The sequence below is a fragment of the Chanodichthys erythropterus genome, chromosome 4, assembly GCF_024489055.1.
Source record: "Chanodichthys erythropterus isolate Z2021 chromosome 4, ASM2448905v1, whole genome shotgun sequence".
Taxonomy (NCBI): domain Eukaryota; kingdom Metazoa; phylum Chordata; class Actinopteri; order Cypriniformes; family Xenocyprididae; genus Chanodichthys; species Chanodichthys erythropterus.
The window spans coordinates 19,650,274-19,673,521 of record NC_090224.1 but is presented as its reverse complement, the minus strand read 5'-3'; the positions used below and the strand labels follow the sequence as shown (position 1 = coordinate 19,673,521).

General features: G+C 35.8%; 2 protein-coding genes across 2 annotated transcripts in view; both read left to right on the top strand.

Annotated features, from left to right (window-relative positions):
* ipo13b (importin 13b) overlaps positions 1 to 11,998 on the top strand; it is a 44,884-nt gene extending 32,886 nt beyond the window's left edge. The window contains exons 12-21 of the mRNA XM_067384424.1: positions 575 to 724; positions 813 to 893; positions 998 to 1,135; positions 2,288 to 2,384; positions 6,510 to 6,562; positions 8,970 to 9,036; positions 9,155 to 9,213; positions 10,024 to 10,113; positions 10,209 to 10,390; positions 11,303 to 11,998. Coding sequence (XP_067240525.1) covers positions 575 to 724; positions 813 to 893; positions 998 to 1,135; positions 2,288 to 2,384; positions 6,510 to 6,562; positions 8,970 to 9,036; positions 9,155 to 9,213; positions 10,024 to 10,113; positions 10,209 to 10,390; positions 11,303 to 11,399 — 1,014 coding nt within the window. The 3' untranslated portion in view covers positions 11,400 to 11,998. The remainder of the gene's footprint in view (positions 1 to 574; positions 725 to 812; positions 894 to 997; positions 1,136 to 2,287; positions 2,385 to 6,509; positions 6,563 to 8,969; positions 9,037 to 9,154; positions 9,214 to 10,023; positions 10,114 to 10,208; positions 10,391 to 11,302) is intronic.
* A 5,109-nt stretch (positions 11,999 to 17,107) lies between these two features.
* The window catches only part of LOC137019209 (protein eva-1 homolog A), a 61,779-nt gene continuing 55,638 nt past the window's right edge, over positions 17,108 to 23,248 (top strand). Inside the window, exon 1 of the mRNA XM_067384420.1 lies at positions 17,108 to 17,264. Coding sequence (XP_067240521.1) covers positions 17,162 to 17,264 — 103 coding nt within the window. The 5' untranslated portion in view covers positions 17,108 to 17,161. The remainder of the gene's footprint in view (positions 17,265 to 23,248) is intronic.

The window sequence follows — 23,248 nt, the reverse complement described above, 5'->3', positions numbered from 1 at the left end:
CATTTTAGTTGACTATAATATCAGTATATTTATAAAATAGTAATACATATTAATAAATGCACAATTGTAAATAATTATTTATATTTATTTATAGTCATATAATATTATATATTATATTAAAAATAAATATTATTATTATTTACAGTAAAATAGTATTTAAAAAATATGTATTTAAGAAAAATTATTTTATTTTAAAGTACAACTGTAAAATATGAATTATTTAGTCTCAATTTCTTTATTATCAAACTTAGCCATATTCGATTTTTAACCATATTTAGATTTTAATTTGTTTAATCATTCAGCACTGCTGAACAACAGTTTGAGCTATGCTAATATGTGAAGTATAGCCACTCACAATAGATGTTATTCATATACAGATGACTTAAAGGCACAGTTGCAAAAACAGTCGGTTTAATCCAAAGTGTGATTGAGAGGGAAAATGGCCACAGACATCTAAATAATAGCTGATTTGCTGCATGAAATCTTGACAAAATATAAATTGTAAATTGTTTGTAAAATATGGAACTTTAAAATGAAAAGGCATATCGAATAACAATCTGGTTTCTCTTTTCAGCCAAACCCCTCAAATAAACTGGCCATTATTCACATCCTCGGTCTACTGTCCAATCTCTTCACCACGCTGGACATCACAAAACAGGAGGAGGAGTCAGGAGAGAATGCCCCGCCCATCAAATCAGCCCCGCCTCAGACAGGCCCCAACCCTGTAAGCACCTTCCTGCTCTCCGCGGTCACACCGAAGCAGGCATTTCCATGTGTCAGAGGTGGACTGTAGTGTGTTTTGTGTGTTTTAGGTGGTGGTGGTGCTCCAGCAAGTCTTTGCACTGATACAGACGGTCCTCAGTAAATGGCTGAATGACTCGCAGGTTGTGGAGGTGAGATTCATCTCAAGCTCCTTATTCTGCATCACCATAGTCAGTCCTCAATATGGAAGCAGTATTTGTGTGCAGGACAGAGTTAATTCTGCTCTCTCTCTCAGGCGGTGTGTGCCATCTTTGAGAAGTCTGTGAAAACTCTCCTGCACGATTTTGCCCCTATGGTGTCTCAGCTGAGTGAGATGCTGGGGCAGATGTACAGTACCATACCGCAGGCATCTGCGCTGGACTTAACCCGCCAGGTACACGACACAAACAATTGTTTATACAGGCAGTAGTGTTAGGGTTCCTGCAGGGCCTTAAAAGTTCAGTTTGCTCAATTTTAAAGCCGTAAAAGTCTGAAATATCTTAAATCGCATAACAAAGTCTTAATTATAATTAAGATGTCTTAAATTTTGGATCGTATATAAAATATATATAAAATAAGTCAAAACATCTGCACTGTTGCATGTTGTACAGGCTCACTGTTTCAGTGTCAATCATGATCAATGAATACTGCGCATTTACGCCAAGCAATTGCTTATGATAGATTGTTGATGAATTATGAATTATTAACAATGTTTATATTACGGTGTTTGCAGGGCTTGACATTAAAGGGTTAGTTCACCCAAAAATGCAATTTCTGTCATTAATTACTCATGTTGTTCCAAACCCATAAGACCTTCGTTCATCTTCAAAACACAAATTAAGATATTTTGATGAAATCCGAGAGATTTTATCCTCTATTTTTTTTTAATTTTGTAAAATGACCACTGTACACTGAACTACAGGTCATCAAATATTTAGCTTTGATAAGATTGTATTTAAAGCTCCTTTCTTATGAAAACATGCAGCCTATTAAGACGTAAAAAAGTAGCTGCTTATTGTATATAATAAAAGTCTTGCAGCAGTGTATAAGATTAATTGTAAAGATAAAACGTAAACAAAAAAACCTAGACAGAGAAACACCGTTTAAATATTTATTAACAACAGCAGTAAATACAGTAATGCAGAGCAGAAAAAAATCTCTGCACTAGCAACAAAGAGCAAAGAAGAACAAATTAATCAATTTAAATTCCTAAAACTCAGAAAAACATCTTGACTTTACATTTTGTGTGAGACATGTGAACGTGAGAGTGAAGGCCGACTTCACGAGGACCAGCCATCTTCGCCTAATTTCAATACATTTGAATATATATTAAATAAAACATCTTATCCAAGAGTATTTTAAGCTTGCAATTATGTTTTGCAATTGAATGTGTGCCTCACTAAGAATCTGATATAGATGATTTATTTTGGGATTGTATTGACATGGCTGTATTTATTTTATTTGTGCAGGTCTTACAAAGTCTCAAATTTGATTTTAAAAAACTCCTTTTGTGGAGTTTCATTTGATTAATTTTGTTCTTTTGCAGATGGTCCACATATTTGCCAGCGAAACGAATCATTTCCCCCCAATCAAAGCGCTGTTTGAACTGGTCACTTCTGTTACTCTGACCATCTTCCAGCAAGGTAGGCATGCTGGGAACACCCAGCTGCAGAGGGTCAAGGAAATCATGTGGTTTTGATGTCTTTACAGTCACTATTTCCAGTTGTTTGCATGTATCTGTTTTTTTAAACCCACACACACAGAAACAGAGTTCAGAAATGAGCATGGTTTTTAAAACGGTTCTTGTTTTATGAAATGGTGTGGTGACTTTTGATCCTGTTATTCTGTTTAAGATTTTTACCCAATGAGTTTCACACACGCTCAATTCAAGGGCGTTTTCACACTAGAGTTTCTGATCTGGATCCGAATGCATTCAGTCCTGTTTACACCTGGTATTAATAGATGTTTCGTGTGATCTGATTGATTGACAGGTGAGTAGGCGTTCCTTCACTTCTATTCGGGATGAATTGTGCAATGTGGTTTCATTTATTTGACCATAACACAATTAAACCCCTGTTTACACCTGTATCTTTTGCTCATCACTTGTAATTGGATCACCTGAGACAGATCTTAATACCAAATGTAAATAGGTTCTCTGATTTCAGATTTTATGAAAGTCTTTTTTTTTAAACTCTATTTCAAGACCTTTTGAAAATCTGCTGCTTGCTGTACTGTCCATCTGGCATCATACACATAAACTTTATTTGAAATTATCTTATCTACAGATCTACAAAAATATTCTCATTTGAGAAATTTCTTTTCACATTTCATCAGAATTATAGCTCTTTCATGTAAGCACAAGTCAAGAACATCAAATCACACGCAGGATTTATGTTAAATAAATTCCTGTTCACTCAATTTATTTAGGCCTAAATTTTAGATTTATGTATTTGAATTGCATGTAAAGTCTCCATTTGTTTGGATTACACAGTTTTAGCATAAATTAATAAACTTATTGCAATGCATATTTGTCAATCATACAAAACAAAATGGGAAAGAAACAGGGTAAGATTTCTGTAATGGTACTATAATGAAGTAAATTTGTTTTTAAATACACAATAACTTGGTTTATATATGTATCATCAATAAATCCAGTTTCATTCTCATACATTTTAACTGAATAAATTGAAAGAGGTCCTATTATGCTTTTATAAATCCTCCTTTCGTGTGTAATGTTGCTGTTTGAACATGAAAAATATCTGCAAAGTTCAAAAGCACCAAGTCCCTTCAGTGGGAGTTATTCTGTATACCAGTGTCACGGTTTCTGAACTCCCTGAAACACCTCCATTGTAGTCTTGAGTTTTCTTCCGGGAACAAACATGTCACAACATTCCTCATTTAAATAATTCCCACCCTGACAAGCATGAAAACCTGTTCTAGTAGAGTCCAAACATAATATGGCCTCTTTAATTGTTTTCACAATTAACAGATTTATGCTGATTTTAAGTAATTTGAATAAATGCTTTTTGTAAATATGATTATTTAAATAAAATCTAATTGATTCAAATAGATAATAATAAACTATGCCATGAATTTTTTTGTCCAGAAATCTTACCCGTTTCATTTATGTATGACAAATATGCATCACATTAAGTTTGTTTTTTTGTTTAAACTGTAATCCAAATGGATTTTTTATGAAATTCAAATACATACATCTTAAATGTATGCCTAAATATTTCTTTGAGTGTTGTAGCAAGGGGTTGCATGATTGAACAACCAAAAATGCAAACAATATAGTCGAGATTCGTGTTTGGATTTATTACTTTGTCACTGAGAAGGTCTGCTTGTATTTAAGTCCCCCTGTAGTCAACAATTTTATCCCTTAAAACTCATCCTTGATCACCAAGATTACATATTTACACATTTTTCCCTTGAAAATGCCTTAAAGGTGCCCTAGAATCAAAAATTGAATTTACATCGGCATAGTTGAATAACAAGAGTTCAGAACATGGAAATGAAATACAGTGAGTCTCAAACTCCATTGCTTCTTCCTTCTTAAATAAATCTCATTTGTTTAAAAGACCTCCGGAAAACAGGCGAATCTCAACATAACACCGACTGTTACATAACATCATTAATATGTACGCCCCCAAATTTGCATATGCCAGCCCATGTTCAAGGCATTACACAAGGGCAGAACGTCTGGATGTGCACAGCTGAATCATCAGACTAGGTAAGCAAGCAAGAACAATAGCGAAAAATGGCAGATGGAGCAATAATAACTGACATGATCCATGATATCATGATATTTTTAGTGATATTTGTAAACTCTCTTTCTAAATGTTTCATTAGCATGTTGCTAATGTACTGTTAAATGTGGTTAAAGTTACCATCGTTTCTTACTGTATTCACGGAGACAAGAGCCGTCGCTATTTTCATCATTAAACACTTGCAGTCTGTCTAATTCATAAACACAACTTCATTCTTCATAAATCTCTCCAACAGTGTGTAATGTTAGCTTTAGCCATGAAGCACCATCAAACTCATTCAGAATCAAATGTAAACATCCAAATAAATACTATTCTCACATGATCCGAAGCATGCATGACGAACATCTTGTAAAGATCCATTTTGAGAGTTATATTAGCTGTGTGAACTTTGCTTATGCAATGATAGAGTCGAGAGCTCGGGGGGCAGGGAGCGTGAGATTTAAAGGGGCTGCGCGCTGAATTGGTGCATAGTTAATGATGCCCCAAAATAGGCAGTTAAAAAAAATTAATTAAAAAAAATCTATGGGGTATTTTGAGCTGAAACTTCAGACACATTCAGGGGACACCTTTGACTTATATTACATCTTGTGAAAGAACGTTCTAGGGCACCTTTAAAATTGATGCCTTAAACACCCTTGCCTCATTTAGAATAAGTTGTTCTATGAATATGCAAATTATACTAGCCCCGCCTCCACTCACAACAGTTCAGAGATCCACTCGTTGATGATCACACGTTGACGTGATTGGTTACAAGGTAGTTTGTGACATCAGAAACACCAGCGATTTCAAACGGCATTTTTGAGACTGTCTTCAGTTCACTGCATTTTTAAGGAGAAAATAGTTACTGTCGGTTTGCAGATTCTTATGCTGAAAAATAAAAATTGGTGTAAGACTTACTTCGAAACTAATTTCACTCAGAAATTGCAAATAATTACAAAGAAACTGCAAGAAATATTTAAGTAGAAAGTTTGTTGTAAAACGTACTCCGGTAATCTTTTGTTTTTTTTAGTGTATTCAGTCAGTCTTCATTTTATCTCATCTTGTTCAGACTCAAAACACCAACTCGTTTAATGATCGACATATAATGACCAAATTTTCATTTTTGATGATATCGCACTCTGGACTAACCAATGACAAGAAGTGTGAAAACTGCCTAAAACTGTCCAGCATGACTCCCTACTTCACTCACACAAACACACACAGTTGTTCTTTGCATGCGTCCTCTAGCACACTAACCACGCTTGCATCCCTCACTTCCTGTTTGTCATTCTTCACGTTCTTCTGTTTTAACCACATCGTTTCCAAATCAGCAGAAATGTGAGATAACACTCTTATCCCGATCAGGTGACTTGGCCGAGAGGATCTGCCGTGGCCTGTGTGTTTGTTTGTTGTTTGTTTTCTGTGAAGGGGTGGGGTTTGGTGGGTTGGGCGGGGTCTAGGTTTGTGGGGGCGGGGTCTTGTTTGGAGTGTGGGAACAGCAAAGGGAGGGAAGTTTGGGACTGACTGCTACCTTGCTCTTCCGGGGTGGCTGTGGGAACCAAGCACTCACCAGCCGCGGCGGGCCAGTCGGGTGTATGAATTGAATTTACAGACAATGAAAACAAATAAAACGCACACTAAAAAGAAAGAAAGAAGCGCAAGTGTCATCACAGTAACAGGTGCCTCCTGGGTTCCCACTCCAAACCCACTGTTTCTTTGGTTTTTTAGGTTTCTTTACTTTCTCTCGTTACTTCTTTTTGTTTTCCTTCTTTGTTTCTCCCCTTCAGAACGGACTCATTGATCTGTCTTTTTTTGTTTTTCCTCTTTTGTTTTATCGCAACTGCCTTCAAGTCGTTCATGTTCCCTCCTCTTTCTCTGCCCTACTTCTCTCACGCGTGCGATTATTTCCGTCCAGTTGACTTTTCCTTTCCACATGACTGTTCGATCTGTTCTGTTGCTGTTTGTATATATTCTTATTATTCTTATTATTTCTTAAGTTTCATCTTTATTATATTTTAGGGCCCAGGGATCATCCTGATATTGTTGATTCATTTATGCAACTCCAAGCTCAGGTGTGTTTTTGGTTTCTTATTTCATTCACTTTGGGTTTCTCTCTTCTCTTTCGCTGTCCCTTTCTTTCTCACTTTCTCTTCCTTTCCGTCCTGTGTCATGGTCTTTTCAGACCCTTGTTTTGCTCGGGCAGTGGAATTGACCTGAGGGGTTTTGCTATTGGATGATTGACAGCTCTCTCGTCCAATAGTCACACAGAACATCTCCAATCTGTGCACATCTCATTCGTTTCACAATCCTGCTACTTGTAGCTGTATATTAAAGATCTAAATCATCTTGTGATTGTGTTGCATATTGGCACAATTTTATTATTATTATTATTATTATTTATTTATTTATTTTATAGTGAAATTAAAGATTTAGGATTTTGAGTAATATAAAATAAGTAAATAATAAAGATCTTCCTCTGTGCAGTGTCTTTATATCGATATGCACGTGTGTGTGTGTGTGTGTGTGTGTGTGTGTGTGTGTGTGTGTGTGTGTGTGTGTGTGTGTGTGTGTGTGTGTGTGTGTGTGTGTGTGTAAAATATATACACACACCAATCAGGTATAATATTATGACCACATCATGGCACTTTTTAGTGGGTGGGATATATTAGGCAGCAAGAGAACATTTTGTCCTCAAAGTTGATGTGTTAGAAGCAGTAAAAATGGGCAAGCGTAAGAATTTGAGCGAGTTTGACAAGGGCCAAATTGTGATGGCTGGACGACTGGGTCAGACCATCTCCAAAACTGCAGCTCTTGTGGGGTGTTCCCGGTCTGCAGTGGTCAGTATCTCTCAAAAGTGCTCCAAGGAAGGAACAGTGGTGAACCGGCAACAGGGTCATGAGCGGCCAAGATCATTGATGTACGTGGGGAGCGAAGGCTGGCCCGTGTGGTCCGATCCAACAAACGAGCTCCTGTAGCTCAAACTGCTCAAGAAGTTAATGCTGGTTCTGATAGAAAGGTGTCAGAATACACACAGTTTGTAGCGTATGGAGCTGCATAGCTGCAGACCAGTCAGGGTGCCCATGCTGACCCCTGTCCACCCTCTGAAAGAGCCAACAGTGGACACGTGAGCATCAGAACTGGATCACGGAGCAATGGAAGAAGGTGTGGCCAGAAGAATGGATGGCCAGGTGCGTGTGCGTCACTTACCCGGGGAACACATGGCACCAGGATGCACTATGGGAAGAAGGCAAGCCGGCGGAGGAAGTGTGGTGTTTTGGGGAATGTTCTGCTGGGAAACCTTGAGTCCTCCCATCCATGTGGATGTAACTTTGACACGTACCACCTACCTAAGCATTGTTGCAAACCATGTACACCCTTTCATGGAAACGGTATTTCCTGGTGGCTGTGGCCTCTTTCAGCAGGATAATGCTCCTGACACAAAGCCAAAATGCTTCAGGAGTGGTTTGAGGAGCACAACAACGAGTTTGTTGACTTGGCATCCAAATTCCCCAGATCTCAATCCAAGTTCGATCCATGGAGGCCTCACCTCACAACTTACAGGACTTAAAGGATCTGCTGCTAACATCTTGGTCAAGATACCACAGCACACCTTCAGGAGTCTAGAGGAGTCCATGCCTCGACGGGTCAGGGCTGTTTTGGCAGCAAAAGTGGGACCAACACAATATTAGGAAGGTGATCATAATGTTATGACTGATATATAATAAAAAATAAATAAATAAATATATAAATAAATAAATTTATTATTTTAATATATATATATATATATATATATATATATATATATATATATATATATATATATATATATATATATTATAGCAAAATAATAATTTAAATCATGTCACTTCAATAAAATATAACACATTTGAAAGAGTCAAAATCCCACAAGTACCTCTGCCCCTTCCAGTGTCATTCCAGCCCTTAAACTGATGAAAGCCTAAATTGATTCATCTCAATTAATTGAATCAAATGAATTGGCTCTCTCGTTTATGTATTTAGTCCTCATGAAGTTCTCATGAGGTTTTCCCTCTCTCGGTTTCTCTCTCTCTGTGTCTTTCTCAAATATCCTCTCATCCTCAATGAGTTTCTTAATGCATCAGTTGTCTTTATCGTACATGTTATTTAGATTTCTGTTGCATTCAGTCCAACTGAGCAGAGAAAGTAGTGATTGAACAGATGTGAACAAAACAAGTGAGAACGCTAAAGAGAGAAAAAAATCATCATACCTTTAGTTTCTATTAAATTTCAGTATTTTAGTTTTTTTGCTGTTGATTTCTTACTTACCTGATCTGTTTGCATTGAATATGTACGTTTGGTTGATTTTCTAGAGCTAGACAGATATAGGGAGTGAGTGAGTGAGGGGAGGGTGGCACATGAGTGGCACATGAGTGATTGACAGGGTTCCAGGGGCGGGGTTTGAGTCATGTGCTCTGTTCATTGGCTCTGTCTGATTTGTAGGCCCTCAAACGGAAGCCCGATTTATTCTTATCAGAGAGTCTTGATGTGAAAGCCGTGTTCCACTGTGGTAAGTCTGTTTAAAATGTAGAAAACACTGATGGATCCTCCACCTTTAGTGTGAGTGAACGTCTCTGTAATGTTTAATACAGAGTAATTTCTCTAATGCCGCTGTGTTTCGGCCGTAGGAGTGCTGTCACTGAAATTCCCAGAAGCCCCAACAGTCAAATCGACCTGTCTTTTCTTTGTAAGTCAGACGTCATCATTACAGTCTGAAGGCCTGTTCGCACCAAGAGCACAGGAATGCATTACTGGTTAAAAGTTTGAAATAGTTTTTGTTTGATGAAAAACACAGTAATATTGTGAAATACTACAATTTATAATAACTGTTTTCTATTTGAATATATTGAATGTATTATGCCATCATTACTCAGGTCTTCAGTGTCACATGATCCTTCAGAAATCATTCTAATATGATGATTTGCTGCTCAATTATTGTTTTGTTTTTTTTGTTCTTCTTTTGTATGTATATATATATATATATAATAAACATAACTCTTCCTAAATTTTTAAATGGTAGTGTATCATGGATTCCACAAAAATATGAAGCAGCACAACTGTTTTCAACATTGATAATAATCAGAAATGTTTCTTGAGCAGCAAGTCAACATATTAGAATGATTTCTGAAGGATCATGTGACACTGAAGACTGGAGTAATGATGCTGAACATTCAGCTTTGATCACATAAATGACATTTTAAAATATATTCAAATAGAAAACGCTTATTTCAAATTGTAATAATATTTGACAATATTACTGTATTTATATATTTATATAAATAAATCCAACCTTAGAGACATAAGAGACCGAAACATTAAAAACAGTAATTATTCTGAACTTTTGACTTGGTAATGTATATATTTTTTTGATTGAATGGCAAGATGCTCTGTGTGTATTGACCTTCAGATTGTGTCTCTTTCCCTCCTGTGAAATATAGCATCATAAATGGTAGCCGTGTGCAATGTTGAACTGTTCCTTTATTTGCGTTGACTGCAGACGGAACTAATACCGCGCTGCGCAGACGTTCCTCCTGTGGGTCAGGTCGTACAGGAAGACGGTAAACTCCTCCTTTTGGCTGTACTGGAGGTGAGTGCACAACTTTTCACCAGAGGCTCACAATATATGATGGCTGCGCACAAGAGTCCGATCTGGGATCCTTTTTTTTTTTTTTTTTTTGGCAGGCCATCGGTGGTCAGTCGTCCCGTAGTCTGATGGACCAGTTTGCTGAGGTGCTCTTCTGTCTGAACAAGCATTGCTTCGCTCTGCTGACGGTGTGGCTCAAAGAAGCTCTGCGCTCGCCGGGCTTCCCGTCCTCACGTGTCTCTGATGAGCAGAAAGACACGTTCAGTCAACAGGTGCTCAGGTGAGATGAGTTCATGTGTGCCATTTGATAATTCTGGATGGCAAAAACTGGCAAAACACAATCCTTTAAAATGTTTGCTTGAACATTAATTTGAGGTCGGTAAGATTTATAAATGTTTTTGAAATGCATCTCTTCTGTTCACCAAGGCTGCATTTATTTAATCAAAAATACAGTAAAAAATAGTAATATTGTGAAATATTATTACAATTTAAAATAACTGTTGAATATATTGTAAATTGTAATTTATTTCTGTGATCAAAGCTGAATTTTCAGCATCATTACTCCAGTCTTCAGTGTCACATGATCCTTCAGAAATCATTCTAATATGATGATTTGCTGCTCAAAAAACATTTCTGATTATCATCAATGTTGAAAACAGTTGTGCTGCTTCATATTTTTGTGAAAACTGTGATACATTTTATTTTTTTGCTTTTTTATTAGTTTCTAGTTTTAAATATTTCTATTTAACTTTACTTAACTTTTATTTCAGTTTTATTAGTAATTTTAGCACTTCAGCTTTTATTATTTCAGTTAGTTGCCACATTGTTTTTAATATTCCTTTTTTCTATCTAGTATTTATATTTTATTTCAGCTTCATTTCAGTTAACAAAAACAATTCTTAATAGATTTAATTTTAGCTCAAAGGAATAGATTACCCAAAAATAAAAAAAATTCTTTCTTCAGTTGAACACAAAAGACAAACGATTTTGAAGAATATGGTAACCAAATAGTTTCCAGAGTCAATAGGGACCAGCAACTGCAAATGTTTTTCAAAATATCTTCTTTTAATGTAAATGATGACAGAATTTTTATTTTTGGGTGAACTATCCCTTTAGGTTTTAGCTAACAAAACAACACTGCTCTTTAAATCTAATGTAAATTGAATGTACATTTTTCTTTATATCCTCTCAGGGAGCGAGTGAACAAGCGGCGGGTGAAAGACATCGTGAAGGAGTTCACCCTGGTGTGCCGCGGCCTTCATGGAACCGAGTACGCTGCAGATTACTGAGCCACACATGCATACGGACACAGTGTGAGGAAAACCCAAAATGTACAATACCCAGAAGTCCTCACTGCGACGTGAATGATACTGACAGTTTGAGAGTCGGGATCTTCCACCAACTCGTCCTTCTCGCGCTCTCTCTCTCTCTTTCAACCACTCTCCCATTGGATTTTGGGGCCTCCGCAGGACGATCTGAACAGTCGACATCTCTGCTCCAACATCTCACAGCATGTTCGCTGGAAACCGTTCTTTGATTCCCCCTGCGTTCGATCTTCCGTGGCTCTTGGGCTGTTTTCCTTGTGATAATTTGCATTCGTTTGAACGAAGAAATAGTGTTAGTTAAATGTTTTTTTATTTTTATTTTGGAGAAATAAAAAGCATATATATATATATATATACATACATATATATAGAAATATATATATAAATGCACATAATAATCTAGTAAACCGTGGGGTGACGAGTCCGTGTGCTGCTAACAGAGAGAGGGACCAATACAGACTGTTTTTTCTCTGTGGCTTTATATCTATCATCTATATCTCTGTCTGTCTAACCCCTCCTCACACTCAATTCTGCCAAAATGTTGTGGACGTTTTTTAATAAAATTTAAATTATGTTTTTTGTATATATATATATATATATATATATATATATATATATATATATATATATATATATATATATATATATATATATATATATATATATATATATATATATATATAAAATATGGTTAGCAGCGAGCGTATTTGGGGACTAGTAAATGCTGGGTGTTACACAACGAAAAAGAGAGATGCGCAAAGATAATAGTTACCTCAAAAAATAAAATTGTCGTCATTTACCCACCCTAATGTAATTCCAAACTTTTATGATTTATATCTTCAAAAATTCTCCTTTTGTGTTTGATTGAAGAAATAAAGTCAAACAGGTTTGAAATGACATGAGGGTGCATAAATTATGACACAATTTAGATTTTTGGGTGAACTGTCCCTTTAAATTCGGTTGGTATACACATCAAACAATTGAGTTCACTCAACGACTAATTAAACTCGTACCGCATGTCTCTCTCTCTCTCTTTTCCGTTTCTGCCCGGCTGCTGCTTGCCGACATGTAGCATGTGTGTTGCGTTACATACGGGCCCAGAATGAGTCATAATCAGTGGACGAGGGCTGTTCTATCGTGTTCGTTTACTAGTGAGTCACAGAGTGAGAATAAAGGGAGAGACAGAGGAGTCAAATGTACATTGGTTTTTTCTTTCTTTCTTTTTTTGTACCTTGTTTTAATTTATTAAATTCATCTGAGATGGCAGCACTGAGTTCTGTGGTCTGTTTGTGTGAATGAAGGTGTGAATGCTCATCACAAGAAGACAAAACCAAACCACAAGCTCTTCAGGTGTGTACTGGAGTGTATGATTATTATTTGTTAAATGATCCTGTAGCCTCAGAACATTTTTATCATTTTTTTTTACCCCAGTGAGTATTATGTTTTTTTTTTTTTTTTTTTTTTTTCAAAGTCAGTTTATGTATGCACTCAAACCTTAAAAAAAAAAAAAAAAAAAAAAAAAATCGCATGAAAAGATAAAATCCCTACGGAGCCCCAGACATGACATGCAGAAAAAAATTGTAGGCTAAATCGTGCGCATGATTTATTTCTTTCCCTCGATTTACTAAAATGTGCGCACAATTTACTATTTGGTTCCCTCAATTTACTAAAACATGCGCACGATTTACTGTTTCGTTCCCTCGACTTCCTAAAACATGCACATGATTTACTATTTCGCTCTCTCGATTTACTAAAACATGTGCATGATTTACTATTTCGTTTCCTCGATTTATTAATACATGCGCACAATTTACTGTTTTGTTCCCTCGATTTACTAAAATATGTGCATGATTTACTATTTCATTCCCTCGACTTTCTAAAACATGCGCACGATTTATTTCGTTCCCTCGATTTCCTAAAACATGCGCACAATTTATTTTGTTCCCTCGATTTACTAAAACATGCGCACAATCTACTATTTTGTTCCCTTGATGTACTAAAACATGCGCACAATTTACTATTTCCTTCCCTCGATTTACTAAAACATGCACACGATTTACTGTTTCGTTCCCTCGACTTCCTAAAACATGCACATGATTTACTATTTCGCTCTCTCGATTTACTAAAACATGTGCATGATTTACTATTTCGTTTCCTCGATTTATTAATACATGCGCACAATTTACTGTTTTGTTCCCTCGATTTACTAAAATATGTGCATGATTTACTATTTCATTCCCTCGACTTTCTAAAACATGCGCACGATTTATTTCGTTCCCTCGATTTCCTAAAACATGCGCACAATCTACTATTTTGTTCCCTTGATGTACTAAAACATGCGCACAATTTACTATTTCCTTCCCTCGATTTACTAAAACATGCACACGATTTACTGTTTCGTTCCCTTGATTTACTAAAACGTGCATGATTTATTTCTTTCACTCGATTTACTAAAACATGTGGACGATTTACTATTTCGTTCCCTCGATTTAAAAAAAAAAACATGCACATGATTTATTTAGTTCCCTCGATTTACTAAAACGTGTGCACAATTTACTGTTTCCTTCCCTCGATTTACTAAAAAATTTGTAAATCGTGTGCACGATTTAATTTTTTTTCTTGCATGTCATGTGCGGGGCTCCGTAAGTCCCCCTGTGGTGAAAATTAATGTTATTTATATGTCTATGTGGTGTTTTTTACATGCTTTAAGACAAACTATGCAAATTCATAACCAAAGACAGTCTCAAACCTGTGGTTTGAAATCACTGCTGTTTCTGACGTCACAAACTACCTTGTAACCAATCACGCCAGCGGGCTTTAGCATATCATTAACTGACCGCTCAAGGGAGTCTCAAAAGAAGGTTATCACATTATATTTTCTGTTATGAAAAATCGGGTAGATTTAGCATTATGGCGGGTGTATATGATGCATATTACAATGTTATGATAAACTATATGCCTTCCTCCACTGACATTCTGAGTTGTTCAAAGCGTTTCTAAGGATACTGATTGTTAGAAGACAGCTGTCTGACTCATGAATTAGCAACACATTATTAACCTTTTGATAACATAAGCAAAATATTAATTACCCTTATGTGCACAATGTTGTATAAAGAGATACCATTGCTTCAGAAAGCTTCAGAGCGTTATGAATCGGCGTATCGAATCATGATTCGAATCGCGCGGCAAACTGCTGAAATCACGTGACTTTGGCGCTGATTCGACACAAAAGATTCATAACGCTCCGAAGCTTCATGAAGCAGTGTTTTGAAATCGGCCATCACTAAATAAGTTGTTATTTTGTTTTGTTTTTTGGTGCACCAAAAATATTCTCGTCACTTAATATTAATATTGAACCACTGTACTCACATGAACTGATTTAAATATGTTTTTAGTACATTAATGGATCTTGAGAGAGGAAATGTCATTGCTCCCTATGAAGGCCTCACGGAGCCATCGGATTTCAACAAAAATATCTTAATTTGTGTTCCGAAGATTAACGAAGGATTACGGGTGTGGAAACGGCATGATCGTGAGTAATAAATGACATTATTTTCATTTTTGGGTGAACTAACCCTTTAACGACGGTAACAGACGGTAGCCATCGACTTTAGAAAAATAAAATAAAATGGAAGTCAATGGCTACCGTCTGGTTAACAAACTTTTTTTTTAATATCTTCTTTTGTGTTAAACAGAAGAAAGAAAATCATACAGGTTTGGAACAACACAAGGGTAAGTAAACGATGACAGAGTTTTCATTTTTTGATCACTTTAAAGCGACAGACGACATAACTGCAGCGCGCGCATATAAAACAGAAAGTTGTCCGCTGACGTAGACGCTAATATAGTTATTGTTATGTTTAGTTTTATAGGTATCGTTCTTAGTGTGAATCAATAGGCCTTTATTGCAGTTCTTCATATTGACCAACAGATGTCTCTACAGCTCTGGAGAAACATCACGAGATTTTTTTTTAAACTGCTGACTTTTCCAGTTAAATAAGGTAATTTTAAATATTCAGAAATGCACTTTTTAAGTGTTAAACTGACTTGTGTCGGTAAGATAAATTAATATAGGCCTATTTAAATATATGTTGGGATATTATTATGTTGCCTATGGAAAAACTTCGGTAAGGAAAACTCAGTGGTGAAGAAGACATGCAAAGTGATTTACAAATGGCATGCATTTTGTAAAATGACCTTCATAAGTTGGTAACACTTAACTAATGTTAACAAATGAGCCTTATTGTAAACTACATTAGTTCACACCGGCCATTATAGTGTTGGAGGTTTCACGTCTATCATACATGCGGCCTGGTGGCCAATCTTCTCTGATTTCAAGAGCCGAGTGTGAAGGTTGAAGTAGCAGAACAATAGCACAGGTATAAAACACTGCAATCCACACAACATAAATGGGAGACATATCAGAGTTCAAAAGAGGACAAATTACTGGTGCGCGTCACACTGGTTCATCAGGACTACTTTGTGGTCTTTGTGGTGTATCGAGAGCTATAGTATCCATGTAGGACAAACCACATCCAACAGGAGTAACTCAATGCAAAAGGAAGCTGTCTGAAAGAATGTTCAGATACTAACCCGGATTGTATCCAAAACATAAAACCGCAGCTGTCCAACTCACCTCGACTCTCCTGTTTCCACCGAAACTGTTCGTCAGGAGCTCCACAGAGTCAATATTCATGGTCGCGCTGCTATAAGCCAAACTTTTGGTCACTCGTGCCAATGCAAAATGTGGGTTTCATTGGTGCCAACAGTGCAAATCTTGGGCTGTGGACAAGGTCAAACATCCAATGAGTCCACCTGAACTGTCTTTCCCACATCCATAACAGTTATGGTGTGGAGAAGACCCAAGAAGGTTTAACATCCAGACTGTGAATCCCTCTGGCCGCTGTGAAGGACTTGTATCTGTCATTCCCGAGACGAATTGATGCTGTATTGGCTATAAAAAGAGGCCTTACACTATACTAATATATTATTGTGTTCTAAAACCAGATGTTTCAGTTTCATTGGCCAACCCCTGTAGATCATATTATCCCAGCAGCCTCCCTTATTTGTGTGCAATGTGGTATTTTCTGTCTGATTCCAGACATTTATCATTGTGTAAAGTAATTAATTTTAATGGTACATTAATGCTGACCTATTGACACCATTAAATCAATATAAAGCTTGATTGCACCTGCATACTGTATGTGTGATACACAGAACTGGATCTTCTGGTTTGGTCCAATTAGTGATTAGTTCATTTAATAGCAGGGATTATAAGAAATAATACCTAAACAGAAACTTAATTACCAAAAAATAGAATAATTTCTACAGAAATCTAAAGAAATGAATGTGATTAAGCTATAAATATGACATTTTTAAGTGAACTATATCTGTAATGTTAAAGAGTTTTAATTTATATTTGCTGTTGTTATTATGTCAAATAAATACTTTGTTTATATATTAACACTACAGTATTTTGACAGTCATGTCGATGAATTCTCATTGAATTGAACTGAAGCTTTAGCAGTAATTCAAGGACTTTGGGACCAGGGGGAATTCTGCCTCTCTCTCTCTCTCTCTCTCTCTCTCTCTCTCTCTCTCTCAGGTCTTCTTCCTCAGACTCTCTCTCTCTCTCTCTCTCTCTCCTGTGTCTCCAGACTGAAGTCATGGAATCAGACATCACTTCATGTCCTGCAGTCTGATCCTCTCAGAAATCCTCGGATCTGATGGGACATTTAAGGATGTTTTTCCCTGATGTCTCATATTCACTGCTGTTGTTGGGAATCTCGTGTCTGACTGGCTTCACTAAGACTTCACAGGAGTTCTCAGGTACTAAACACCATCACCATCATCCTACAAAAGTTTCTACACTTTATATGATAGGCCTATTATCCTTTTAAATTTTAAATGAATTCACACGCGTTTAATCGAAATTGTGTTTTGAAACTTTTTTCAACTCCCCAGCTGTATTTCTTTAGTTTCATGCATTTTTGAGGTGTCGGTGGCACACGCGCGTTTATTTCATCCTCCTGTAAATGAGTGAAACATTGTAAGTTAACTCATTCTTTCGCGGGAACTTCCGTGACCCACGCGATCAAAGAGAACCTGCACGTGTGCGCGCGCGCTCGTGGGGTTACATTATTACATCTTAATGTACAGATCATATATACAGTAAGTCTGAACTACTAATGAAAATGCTTCTGTTTGCAGTTGTTTTGAATACTTTAATAGTTATTTTATTACAAAATATATTGTCAATTTGAGTTAGGCTATCAAGTTAAATATTGGAATTTAAGTGAAAATGTTTAAGAAAGCACCATTGCATATTATTATATAGCCTACTACAGTATTCATATAGCGATCCTATATGAGATAAATACATGAAGCATTGATTTCATGAACTCTGTTGTTCATTTTTAGACTGTTACATGGCTTTCAATGTGTTATTTTGAAGCACTGTTTGTGTAGTTTATCTGTGGTTTATGAATGTTGTGTGTTTAGCTTGTGAAGAAATGAAGGACATAGATATGAATTGTTCAGAAACAGCTGTGATGTGGTGAGTGAAGGCAGATCCCAGTGTGTGATGGTGTTCCCTGCTTGTTTTTAATAGAATTTTGTTTGCATTTCTCTCCTTAATTTACTCAAATGTGCACAGCTTTGCTTTAGACGAAAAATAAACATCATGAGTACCACAATTGAACTTTCATTGACAGTCAGGTTTATTTGTACAGTGCTTTACACAATACAAACTGCTTCAAAGCTGCTTTATAGAGTCTTAATGGGTTAATCTCACAAAAAGATATATATATATATATATATATATATATATATATATATATATATATATATATATATATATATATATATATATATATACACTGCCCTCTAAAAGTTTGGAAACACCCTTGGCAAAGTGTGGTTTTGGACGATATCAGCATAAATCCTTATCATTTTTTGGTGCAAATACATTGAAGTAACTTGACATTATCATGAAGACCACCAATAATAATAATTTTAATTTTGATTGCATAATAATGGCAATAAATACATGTCAAAGTCAGATATGCCCCTTTGCCAGCTGTGATGCCTGGTTTTATATATATATATATATATATATATATATATATATATATATATATATATATATATATATATATATATATATATATATATATATATATATATATATTTACATATATATATATATTTATATATATTTACATATATATATATATATAAAAATATGTGTATGTAAATATATATACATTTATATATATTTACATATATATAAATATATATGTATGGGTGTATATATATATATATATATATATATATATATATATATATATATATATATATATATATATATATACACACATTTTTATATATATATATATATATATATATATATATAAAATATATACATTTATATATATTTACATATATATAAAAATGTTTATGTGTGTATATATATATATATATATATATATATATAAATATATATATATATGTATGTGTATGTATGTGTATATATATATATATATACATTATATATATATATATATATATATATACAGTATATATATATATATATATATATATATATATATATATATATACATTATTAAACATTATTAAATTGTAAAATATTTATTTCATCGTAGTATTTGTACTTTTACTGTTCCTTTAATTTCTACCTATTTAAATAAAAAAAATGTAAATAAAATGGTTTTCATTAATAATGAGAATTAGAGTAATGAGAATTGAATAATCACAGTGCAACAAACTGTCAATTTATCTTCATTTATTAAAGCAAAATATAATTTCCCATTTTTTCCCTAGTTTTGAAATAGGACCAGGGCTTGTTTTTGTGGGATTCTCTTGAGCAGCATCATTCGAGCTGTCCTGTCAAAGAAAATACATGGGATTGTTGTTCTGTTGGGTCACACAGGACCGATCCTGTGACTCTTCCTCTGAAAGACTCTCACACACTCTGGAATGTCCGTTTGATTGACAGGTGCTTGAAGAGGGTGACAGAAGTTGTTGATGGAGACGGAGCATCTGTTGCCGGGCAACAGGCCTGTACATCTGTCCTACAGGAACCTCATGCCTTTGTGTGTGTGTGCTGTTTCATCTTGCTTAATTAGCTTCACACACACACTCATTCATTGTGTGTGTGTTCACTACACAGTGAAAGTAGGCATAAAGCTGTGGGCGGGGCTTATTGAGGTGCTGAATGGGATGTGCGGCTGTTAAAGGGTCAGCAGGTCAACTGAGGTCAAACTGTTTGATGGATTCCAATACACCATTAAGACTGTCGTACTGTCATTCATGTGCTTCAGTCTTAAAGTCCATATGAAATGACATTTAAAGGTGCACTAAGTAACTTGAGCAGCATCTTTGATAAAGGTGTTTAAAATGAGATGAAGATGAAGAGCATATTTTTAAGTGAAATTTAACATTGAGCAGGAAATGATGTAGGGATTTGATTGGCTATGATATTATTGGTTAATGTGTTTGTTCCCCATCTGTGTGGCTTTGATTATATTACTAACCATATAAACACTACAGTTTGGGGTCGGTAAGATTTTTAATTTGTTCTTGAAAGAAATCTCTTTTGTTCACCAAGGCTGCATTTATTTGATCAAAAATACAGTAAAACAATAATATTGTGAAATATTATTGCCATTTAAAATAATTGTTTTCTATTTGAATATATTGTAAAATGTAATTTATGCTGCTTCATATTTTTGTAGAAACTGTGATACATTTTTTTCAGGATTCTTTGATGAATTGACAGTTCAAAAGAACAGCATTTATTTGAAATATAAACCTTCTTTAACATTATTATCTTTTCTGTCACTTTTGATCAATTTAATGCATCCTGGATGAATGAAAGTATTATTTTCTATCAATATAAAAATCTGAATGATCCCAAATTTTGAAGTCTATTATATGTTATTAAAATGTTATATATTAAGAAAGTAATTTTGATTCCAGAAATATATATTCTGGCAAAAGCAATGACTTTATCTATTGCAGGACGTGTTTTTCCTTATAAATTTGTCTGTTACCAAACGCTCACAACTCTGATCACATTTCGAGTCTAATCGCACTCCATCTCTTTGCATCCCGTTTCTGCCAAGAAGGAAAAATCTCCCTGTCGGAAGAGAGTAAATGCTTGAAATCAGAGAGTTTAGCTGAGGTGAGAGTCACTCTAATAACCTTTATACTCCAGAAAGCCAAGAGGTTAGAGGTGTGTGTGTGTGTGTGTGTGTGTGTGTGTGTGTGTGTGTGTGTGTGTGTGTGTGTGTGTGTGTGTGTGTGTGTGTGTGTGTGTGTGTGTGTGTGTGTGTGTGTGTGTGTGTGTGTGTGTGTGTGTGTGTGTGTGTGTGTTTTCTCTGAGGGACTTTGTTCCGGAGGTGGAACTTGAAACCAGTGCCTTCTGTTTGTAGAAAAGACCCCCTTCCCCAAACTCCAAGACCCTTTTCCAGTCCAGGCCTCTCTCTCACACACACACACACACACACACACACACACACACACACACACACACACACACGTTCGTTTTTGTGAATTGTGGGGACATTCCATTGTCGTAATGGTTTTTATACTGTACAAACTGTATTTTCTATCCCCCTACACTACCCCTACCCCTAAACCTAACCATCACAGGAAACTGTGCACACTTTTACTTTCTCACATAAACTCATTCTGTATGATTTATAAGCCTTTTGAAAAGTGGGACATGCTGAATGTCCTCATAAGTCACCCTCTCCTTGTAAAACTTATGTCATACCCATGTCATTATACACATTTGAGTCCTGATATGTCACAAAAACGTGCGCACACACACACATACACACATATCTTTCTTTGCTGGTCTGTTAGTTAGTGGTGTTTGCTAAATCAAGTGTTGTGATTATCATTGTTCATATATAACGTTTGATTTATCCCTTTGGAGTTGGAACAAACCCCAAAGCCTTAATAATCCTGCGCATGAACGATTCTTCAGATTGTGTTTTGATAAGGAGAGATGTGTTGTAAGACAGGGGAAAAATTCCTCAGACTTTCATTGAAGGAGGGACCCGAGGCATTTCTACTCTTCTGACCAGTAACCAATCGCCTACAAACCACCCAGAACACCCACTGCTCACATTTTCTTCAGAAATGTAAAAAAAATGTGAATCTAGTATTGATCATTGTCTTGAGCAGACACATCACATACCGTATGTTTTGCAGAAGTGCTTATCAAAACACCTCTGTGTGTTATCTCTCACACACACACACACACACACACACACACACACACACACACACACACACAGTGTCAGGCGAGTTGTGTTTGAGCAGATCCTGTGGTTGGGTTGTTATGTCTATGGCAGAATGCTGTCTGTGTGCTGTGATGTGTGTGTGTGTGTGTGTGTGTGTGTGTGTGTGTGTGTGTGTGTGTGTGTGTGTGTGTGTGTGTGTGTGTGTGTGTGTGTGTGTGTGTGTGTGTGTGTGTGTGTGTGTGTGTGTGTGTGTCAGCACATCAAAGCCCTGAGGAGAAATTAAAATGGAAACCTATAACACACTTGTTGAGGTGTAGAGTTTATCCCTATACAGTGAATGTGGACCAGTTAATTTGGGAAGAATTAGAAATTGAAATAGCAATATCTGAGTTCATATCGAGACTTTTGATTTGATCGCAGACGTTGGTATCTTGGCAAATCTGAGCACAGTTTCAGACACTTTTGAGATCTCTTCTGAAACTTTAGAAGAGAGATGTTCATGTGCTCTCTATTTGATCTCATTGCGTTCTAGGAGAATACACACATTTGGTATCTGGTTAAAAGTTGCAGTGTACTCTGATTATATACATGTTTGTGTATTATATTATTGTACATGATGTTATATTGTAGCAGCGGCACTGAGTGGCAATGTTTATGGACAACTCTATCAGGTGTTACAACTCACATATTTTTAACCCTTAAATGCATACCTCGGGTCTTTAGTGACCCGGGACGTCATTCACTACCCTCCTCCTCATTCATTTTTTAAAGTTAGACTTCAACCTTCTTGGTATTCCTCAATAGATTCATTATAAAGAATATAACATGAAAAAAAAAAATCATAATTATAAAAGAATGCCTATTTTTTTATTCATTTTTTGTAAAAATTGTATAGGGTCGCTAATGACCCAAGGTGTGTATCAGTGTACCTATATTTTTTTCTGCACAACAATAATTGAATCTTAGATGATGGAATAAGTGCAATTCAACTTTATTCCATAAGGTGGCAATGTCTGATACACAATGCTGAAGTGATGACTCTTTCAGACAGAAAACGAAATAATAAGAAAAACGTGAAATGGCTCAGCGATTTACTGCAGAGCAAGTACTGAACGCAGTCAAATATGACTGTAACTGTCACTGGATGGATCTGGTGAAGCTGTTAGTGATCGAAATATTGATTTTGAAGATGTTGAAAAATATATAGTTCTGAGAATATGTTTGAGATGTTTGAGAATGGGCTCATATTCGTGACCTCAAACATTAAACTAGCCTATTATTTGCTGAATTTACTGGGAAATGAGCTCTGACGAGGACAGTAATGATGGCATAAAACATTTGCTCAAACTGAACCCTTTCAAGCTCCAAAAGGTAACAAAATATGATTTATTTTATTCTTCTGTAATTGTTACTCTAATATCAGAGGAGTTTTATATTATCACGACAGTGATATCCTTCCGTGTTAGATATAGATCCGGGTCGATAAAGACCCGAATATGTAAGAATGATTGGCGAAACAGTCATGCATTTAAGGGTTAA